The following is a 9,470-nucleotide window of genomic DNA, read 5'->3' as shown; positions in this document are numbered from 1 at the left end:
CCCCCCCCCGAAACGAAGTGAATCCCTTGTTCTCCCTAAATTGAATGAATTCTAAAAATTCTTTCACAGGAAAGTACTGCACCGTGATGTAAAGCCCCAGAACCTCCTGATTAGTGAAATAGGTGAACTTAAACTCGCAGACTTTGGTTTAGCGAGGGCAAAATCAGTGCCTTCACACACGTATTCCCACGAGGTCGTGACCCTGTGGTACAGGCCACCGGATGTCCTCCTCGGCTCAACCGAGTACTCAACGTCACTGGATATGTGGGGCGTTGGTTGTATATTCGTTGAGATGCTTACTGGTGTACCAACGTTTCCTGGTGTAAGGTGTACCTACGATCAATTGGATAAGATATTTAGAATTTTGGGAACACCTACGGAGGAGACGTGGCCAGGTGTCACGAGATTACCGGGGTATAAGCCACATCGGTTGGCATTTTATCCGCTTAGGAAATTAGGACTGTCGTTTCCCAGGCTGTATGATGTGGCCGAGGGTGATAACATGGCGTCTTCACTGCTACAGCTCAATCCTGATGATCGAATAGATGCGGAGGAGGCGTTGAAGCATCCGTACTTTGCATCACTTCCTAATAAACTCTATGAGCTGCCTGACGGTGAGAACAAAACAAATACATAATTTTCTTTTCTTTTTTTTTCATTAGACAGATCAGTAGCGAAGCGGTAATGCGGTTTAAGTGGGTTTAATCTAAGGAAGCTGAGTTTTTGAGGAATATCTCAGAATCTAAGGGAGATGACGAATTTTTTGTTGTAAACTTTTTTGTAGAGTAAATTGAAGGCTGCAAAAAAGGTCGTAACAAAAATTTTGCTATCTCCCTTAGATTTAGAGGTATTTATTGAAAACTGGCCAATAGTCAAAGTCGACTGAAGGATATCAAAGTATTTCTTACAGTTTGGTGAAGACTATATATTCAATCATTTTCAATTTTCAAATTTGTCATTTTGCACGGAATTATGATTTTTTTAAACATTCGTTTATAAATGAATAATTGAAATTGTTCAAAATTTCGGAAACCTTATTTTTTTAAGCATCAATTGGAAAATTGATTGTTTATGAATTATTTATAGAAAATACTCGTAATTGTCGAAAATTGTAATATTTCAATTATTTCATCAATCTTTCTCCAAAAGTAAACTTTCGGATTTTTTTTTCAGATTTTTGAAATGTTTTTTAACGGTTCAATGTCGACTTCAAATTAAATAATAAAATCATTGTAAAATGGAAGCTCTGATGTTCGACTACAAAAGTAGAAAAGCATTTCACTGGAGCAAAATAGCTAAAGTACATGCATATCCTTAAACCATTTTACCGCTTCGCTACTGAATTCAAGTTTATTTTCTTGGGAATCGTTATAATATCTTGGGAACTAATACACTGAAAGAGAGAAATATGTCCTTAAACCTTATTTTAGCTAAAAAATCGCACGTTAAAAATTACCAAGACTAAAAATTTCCGGGTTGAACACTTTAAAAATGTCCTGAAAACAGAAATTGTTATCCAAAAAAAAGCCAAGAATGGAGAAATATTTTGGAAATTCACGCGCAGATTTGCATTCTGCAAATATCTGTGCGATTCAACAGTGAAAAAAGACAAAATAATTAGTGCATAACTCGAAAAATTCATGCATTATAAAATTGTCTCCAAACATATCTCTCGACATTTCTCCCAAATCTTGACCTTCCCAAAAATTCTTCACTATCCACCCTCATTTATCATCTTAAAATCATAAAAAACGAATTTCCATATAATGTAAATTTATTCGCCAGTTCTTGAAAAAAAATTATGAAACTCACCCAATGAATAATCACCAGTTATCTCTCATTAAACTCTTAAACTTCCCCCTGAAATTGAATCACTCCTATGAATATGTAATCTCTGTTACACGAGTTCCACGCGAAGCAGAAAAAAAAATATGAATATGCTGAAGAGGGTAGTCCGTCGGCTCTGAAAAGGGTTTGCATGTGCAAGCCGTTGAAGTTTTCAATTGTGTAATACGCTTGATAGCCCATTTTGCTCCAGTAGTTCCCCGAGAGATGGAGGAGAAACGTTTTTATAGAAAAGTCTTTTACTTTTTTCAATATCTCGAGAAGTAGCGAAGCAAAATGGGTTGTCAAATGCCTCGCGGGATCGGAAATTCGAGGCCTTCGATGCAGTATTCAATGTTTCTCTTCCGTTTCTCATTCTCAATGTATTCTGAAGAACATAAAATACGTTTTAGTATCGTCGGGATCAATAAACTTTGAAAAATGCAAATAGTGAGGTAAAAAAAAACAGCAAGACAGTGGAATCCGATCGATGTATTAGCGCTAATTGATGCTCTCACTGCTAATGAAGGTTCTACCCCCGATTCTTGATTGAATTGATGCAAACCTATTACGGTATCACCTCTGAATATTACCGCTCTGTGATATTATAGTTCATAATATCGTCAAAAATATTACGTGTACTATTTAATTTTACACGTTTATCCATTTTTCACTGAAATTTTGAGGAATTTTATCTTCGAAAATTCAAAATTTTGTTGAAAAATCTATGGAAACTGTGACCTTCAGTTCAAATATTTCCCAGAAATTACGAGAAACCGGAAATATTCTGGTGAATATATTCTTGAATTCTCAATTAATTGAAAATTCATCGTAATTCGGCACTGAATATTCAGGATTTTAATGAAAATTCAAATCGGTTGAAGAATTCTCATCCAATGCTATTCAAAAATTTGGAATTTCATTGAATTTTCAGTGAAATCTAAAATTCCCCGATTTTTCCCCCTTAAATCGCATTCAATGTTCCTCTCCTGACAATTCCAATTTTTTCTGAAAGCGCACTGTTAAAAATTTTTGAGTGCAATTTACGGTAGATTTCTCGGAAATATTCATCACATTATTTTATTTCATTAATTTCATCCACTGAAATTTCAAGGAATTGTGTCATTGAAAATTCAAGATTTTATGGAAACATCGGTGGAAACTGAATTTTCGTTCAATTATTACAAGAAAATTGATAAAAATCATAAAAATTCAGTTGAATACATTCTTGAATGTTCAATTAATACCGAATTTAGTGTAATTGGTTACTAAATATTCAACTTTCGATAGAAAATTTAATTGAATTATGGATTTCTTGTGTTTCGCTGTTCAAAAATTGGGAATTTCATTGAATGTTTTGACATCAAAATATTCCTTATGATAATATCTGTCAAATCAAGTCACAATATTCCCCTACAACTAGGGCCAGCCTGTTGTTCTAACAGTCTAGAGCAACACACTGAACCCACATTATCATATTATTAGGTGTGATCGATTCCTGTTCAAATTTCAATGAAAAATTACTTCATCATCATGAGTAATCGTTCAGTAAGTGACATCAGAATGCATCTTACAAAACAATAACTTGGAAATGTGTTCAATATTTTTCAGTTGAAAAGTGTGATTGTCAAACGCTAAGACTGGAATTGATGTTACAACTTTCGTTTCGTTTTGTTTGGTTTCTGTCTCAGTTACACTCTCCTTCGTGTTCTTTCATTTTTGTATTGATTTTTAGAGAGACTTTTATATGTGGGTGAGCACAAACACGTGACCAGTGAAACGGGCTCCAAAGCGTCACAATAAACTTTTTTGAATCAACTTTTTGTGATATAATGAGCTGCGCCGTTTTATGACAGTTGTATTTCGGGGTAATATGTTGTTTTCTGACATTTAGAGGTGTAATCCATTATTGAAATATTAAAAAGCAATTGAAATTTCACGGACAGTTCAGTAATAGCCTTCAGATAAGTGACATTGAATTCTGAATTAATTTAAAATAAACGAATATGTTCACCGGAATTTTTCTGATTTTCAGAGAATAATTGAAATGAAATGAACACTTTTCATTGATTTTCTTATAATTTGATGAGAAAATCAATAAAGTATATGATTTTCCAATGTACTACTGGGAAAGAAAAGGAATTTCATGTAGTTTAATTGTAATTTATAGGGAATTGACATTCGATTTACTTTAGATAGCAAAAAATCGAAAATTTTCAAATTTCACTGAAAAATTCAATGGAATTGCAAATTTTTTAACAGCAGGGAAACGAGAATTTCCTAACTTACTTGAATTTTAAGTAAAAATATGATTATGCAGTACCAAATTACACTGAATTTTCAATGAATACATTCCCCTGAATTGGACTTCACAGTTTCAATTGATTTTGTCAATGGAAAAATTCCTTGAAATTTCAATGCCACTGTCACTTGGTTAAAACATCAAAAAGTCTATCGGAAATTTCAGCCACAAATTTTTAACAATTCAATTCACGGGGCGAACACTTATTTTAAGTTTTGGATTGAATGGGTGAACTTATTCCAAGTGAATTCAAATAAGTGAGTTCAAATTAGCTGAGTTTTTGACGAATATCTTAGAATGTAAGGGAGATAACAAAATTTTTTTCATGACCTTATTTGTAGAGCGAATTGAGGGCTAAAAAAATGTCATGACAAAAATTTTGCCATTTCTCTTACATTTCGAGATATTCATTGAATACTGGAAGTTTCCCGTTTTCATTGACTTTCTTAACAATTACGTGAGAATGTATGGCACATATGATTTTCCAACGACGCGATTCCCTGACATTTTTACTGAAAATGTCACTCGTTAAAAATAACGCCATGTGATGAAATTCAGACATAAAATTGTCAGCCACGTACGACTAATTCTCCCTCTCTATTTATCATTTCCAGAGGTATCGATATTTACCGTCGAAGGGATTTACCTATTCACCGAGTCTCGACAAACGTATGCTGACTCACGTCATACAGCACTCAAGACCTGAGGTCGAGCATAAAAATAAGGGAAACGTAAAACAAAAGTTTCAAACGATTAAATAATCACGTACAGACTCGATGAAAATGATCGGATTTTCACATTGTAAATGAGTAACCGTCTGGTTCTCACGATGATGTACGAATATCATTGACATATTTTTCATTTATCTCTCCTATCCGGCTAATTAAAGGTACAGAAGAGTAATTAAATCGTCCGATCTCCTCATATTTTGTATTCAAAATGAAAACAACAATCTTCGCATAGAGAAGACTAAAAGGAAAATGTGTTACTTGTAATAATTAGGAGAAGTCATTAAATTTGTAGAGTCATTTTGTAGTGAGATGCGGACAAGTAAAATCAGGTTGATTATCACTGATAGTGAAATAAAAAATTGAGAAATGCATTCGGAAGCTACGCACGCTGGATTTAGAGCAAAAAAAATGCAAATGCACGCACGACCCATCCTCGCACTTCGTCCAAATACTAGATATTAGACTGAATACCAATCAAAAGAGATTCGATAATGGGTGAAGAAAGTTATGTCTACCGCCTAGTGGAAATTATCCCCTCTCTCTACTCCTTTTCCGAGCCACTTTGCAGGCGGTGAGTTCGACATAGCGAACAAACATTAAGTAATTCAATTTATCATTATTAGGTGAAATCATGGAAGATCTGTAGCGCTAGATCAATCACTCTGCACTGCTATGTAGTATTGATACTCGATTCAGGCGCCTACGTCTGTTCATCAATTACAATTAATTTGACCAAATTTAGGTGAAATCGGGTGGCGGGAATTTCTGGTTGGATTGGATTTAGTTGATTGGGAGGGGGCGAAACAATGATTCAGCTTTGTTTGTTGATTTGTTTTTGATTCATTTTTGAGAATCGAAGAAAGTTGAACATTTTGTAGATTTTTGTATTGTTTATTTCGGCTTCCTGCATAAAAAAAGTCTATTATTACTAATACTATTCGGCAGGGAAATGGTGAGAATCTATTCTGTTATTTTTTCTGCAGAAAACGGTCTTCATGAACATTGAACGATCTCAGCAGATTCAGAAATTTCATTTCAAGATTATTTTTTTAGGCGCATGAGTTAAGCATGTTTATTAATTGCATTTTTTTCGATCAAATTCAGGTGAAATTGATTAACGAAGTGGTGAGAATCAGTTCGGTTCTTTCTCATCAGTTTCTGATTAATGTTGGGAAATATACGAAAGTTAGCGAACCTTTTGTAGATTTTTCTTTTGTTTATCTGGGCTTTTTGCACAGAAAGGTCCTCATAAACATTGACCAATCTCTGCAGATTCAAAAATTTCACTTCAATTTCAGTGTTTTTCAGACGCATGAGTTAAGACTGTTTGTTAATTGCAATTTATTCGATCAAAGTCAAATGAAATTGACTAGAAAATTTTTTCGATTGGATTTACTCGGTAGGGAAATGGTGAATCTATTCTGTTTTTTTTTCTGCAGAAAAAGATTCTCATGAACATTGAACAATCTCTGCAGATTCAGAAATTTCACTTAAAGATTATTTTTTTAGGCGCATGAGTTAAGCATGTTTATTAATTGCATTTTTTTCGATGAAATTCAGGTGAAATTGATTAACGAAGTGGCGAGAATCAGTTCGGTTCTTTCTCATCAGTTTCTGATTAATGTTGGGAAATATACGAAAGTTAGCGAACCTTTTGTAGATTTTTCTTTTGTTCATCTGGGCTTTTTGCACAGAAAGGTCCTCATAAACATTGACCAATCTCTGCAGATTCAGAAATTTTACTTCAAGATCAGTTTTTTAAGTTAAGCATGTTTATTAATGGCTATTTATTCGAGCAAATTCAAGTGAAAGTGACTAGAAGAATTTTTTGATTGCATTTATTCGGTAGGGAAATGGTGAGAAGCAATTCTATTATTTCCTATCAGTTTTTGGTGAAGGTTTGGGAATCCAAGAAAGTTAGGAAAGTTAGGAGTTTTTTATTTATCTAGGTTCTCCCTACAAAGAAAGTCCTCATGAAAATTGACTAGTCTCTACAGATTCAAAGATAAGTCGAACAAAGAATGTAAAAGTGGATCAATAAGTGAATTTCACCCCAATATTAGTTTTTGGGGAATAGTCGGAAATCTGAAAGAGAAATAAATTTTTTCTAGAACAAAATTAGGTTCCCAAATAAGTCCTTTTGAGAACTTGTTCCAACTCTGTTAGTTTCAAAACTGAGACCGAAGAAGAATAATAAAACAACGGCGTTTCACTTCAAAATAAATTGACGGGATACATCTTGTCTTTCTAGAAATGAAAAGTGAAAAGATGACGGAATTCTAGTGAAACAAACACCACAGAAATCGGTGAATGAATTTCTCGTTAAAATCAGTTTTCTTCATTTCATATCTCATTTCGTTAAAAAAGGCTCTATAAAATGTTTCGTCAGGCCCGTAATTTCTTCGAAATCCTCCAAAGAAATGATTTATTCCGCTATACCCATTTCCTTCTCAATAAATTAATTTCCGATTAATCAGAGATTTTTGCCACAACTTGTTGCGTAAAAATGACAAATTTCAGAGGCAAACTCGTACGTCCAATTGGCCACTCGCCTCCGCTCGCAATTTATCGTCGATTTAAGTCGAATGAAAGAAACAAAATAAAAAACATCTTATTCGAATTAAATAAATTAGCTCGTAATCGTAACGTGATGATAGCAAATAAACATAGGATGATAAGTAAACTCTGAGAACAAGTGTCTCAAGGCATTGACAAATCGACGAGCGGAGGGTGCGAGTAACGGCGAGCGACTCATCAATCAACAAATCAATTAATTTCATTAGTCCCAACTACCGGTAGTAGTGTAATTTTTACAGAAATCAATGAGAAAAAAAATTGAATGAAAAAAAAACCACGTATGTTCGTTACTACTTTTGATAGGCCAACGAATGGTGCTTGATGAATATACGACTAATGAAGTAAAGTTAAATTGTACATTAATTGGGGATAACTGATAATCTCGTAATAGTTGCCTAGCTGGTGGCATAAATCATACGCAATCATGATTATTTCACTAGGAAATAGTGTTTTTTAAAAATATGTAGAGAATATCAATGAGTCGAGAGTGTTACAGGTCTTCCAAATGAAAAAGTAAAAAATCAATTACGAGTCATGATAATTATGTCCAAGCAATGATGACTATTACGACTAATAATGTTATTCCCTGGTAGATTTATATTTATACCGATTTTTCAGCGCACTCATAGTTTTTGCCAGCCCCTCCTACCCTTATTAGATTAATATTTTCACCTTGCCTTCCTCAGCCTTCCTCACTCACATTTACTTTTTTAATTGTTAGCGTGCTAGCCTTTGAAGTTGATGCATTCATTCGAGGAATATATTTTTTCTTGAGTCGTTTGGGGCCTATTTGCCGTAAAGTTCAAGTGTAGGTTGAGTGATATTGCTGGTGGATGATGAGGAATTATTGAAATATCAAAGGATCTGGAGGGCAGGGGAAAGAACGATAAATTCAATCATGTGGAATGTTTTTTTTTATTCTTATTTATGAAGAAAATTGGTTGAGAGTGTTGATGGATTCTTTGAGTCAATTGAATGTGCAATTGGTGAGATAATTTTGTGAATTCTTGTGTAACTGAAGAGCTGAGGAGGTAGGATGTAAATAGAAAAAACACCATCGATTTATATAGTTGATGACGCTGAGATAGAGACAGGAGTAATAAATGTGACTTTGTAATAAATTGATGAGAATAACAAATCAGGGGTTTACAGTGATGTGTTTTGGAAAAAAAGCTGAAGTAATATGAAAGTGATTGGAATAATCAATTTCCCACCAGTCTCATTTATTTTAGACTACCACGATAACGATTCATTGAGGAATTACGAGAGAGATATGCTCATTTATTATACATTATTATTTGTTAATTGTATTTGTAATATAACTGTGGTAGAGACTGTCATTTGTATGAATTAGTCCTCAATTATTGTCTTTATTTGTTCATCTATAAATTTTTTTTATACAACAATTTCAGTGTGATTATTGCTGTAATTTTTAGCGATTCATTTTTGTTCATGAGGTGAATTACCAGGCAGCCCAGCGAACATTGTAATACGAGAGATTAAAGTGAAAAGAGAAAAGTACTGTTTTTAAGTATGAGAAACGTTTATTATTATTTTCATTTCACGGGTGATCTCACGCGATTGTAAGTTACATACGCATGAGGTATAAAGTGGATAAATAAGGTGAGTGTCGTTACACTGTTGAAAAAAATTGAATGTTCATGGACAGTTGGCTTGGAATTTTCAGGAACGTGACATTGAATTCGATTCAAGGGGAAAAATCGTGGATTTTCGGATTACATAAAAAACTTGAATTTTATTTGAAATTCTAAAATATGAATATTCAGTATCTAGTATAAATTTTATGCTGAATTTTTATTTTAGTTGGAATTCGAGAATTTATTCACCTGAATTTTCCGGATTTCTATGAACTTTTGAGGGATAATTAAACTTTAATTTAGTTTCTATTGATTTGTCCATGGAAGTTCGAATTTCCAACCAAAGCCCGTTAAATTTTAGTGGAACTTTAGTGAATTTTTCAAATGATAATTATCAATGAATAGCACAAGATTGTGATGAACGAACAGGAGTTTAAT

The 9,470-nt window shown here is 33.6% G+C and overlaps 1 protein-coding gene across 2 annotated transcripts in view; it reads left to right on the top strand.

Moving 5' to 3' along the window:
• LOC107040822 (cyclin-dependent kinase 14) overlaps nt 1-8,965 on the top strand; it is a 17,575-nt gene extending 8,610 nt beyond the window's left edge. For both annotated transcript variants that reach the window (XM_015261081.1, XM_015261080.1), the window contains exons 5-6: nt 70-614; nt 4,741-8,965. In XM_015261081.1, coding sequence (XP_015116567.1) covers nt 70-614; nt 4,741-4,832 — 637 coding nt within the window. In that variant the 3' untranslated portion in view covers nt 4,833-8,965. The remainder of the gene's footprint in view (nt 1-69; nt 615-4,740) is intronic.
• The last annotated feature ends 505 nt before the right edge of the window (nt 8,966-9,470 follow it).

This window comes from Diachasma alloeum, unplaced genomic scaffold (genome assembly GCF_001412515.2).
Source record: "Diachasma alloeum isolate Michigan unplaced genomic scaffold, Dall2.0 Dall_scaffold_00343, whole genome shotgun sequence".
NCBI lineage: Eukaryota > Metazoa > Arthropoda > Insecta > Hymenoptera > Braconidae > Diachasma > Diachasma alloeum.
Note: the sequence above shows the minus strand (reverse complement) of the source record. Positions and strands in the feature narration are given on the sequence as shown.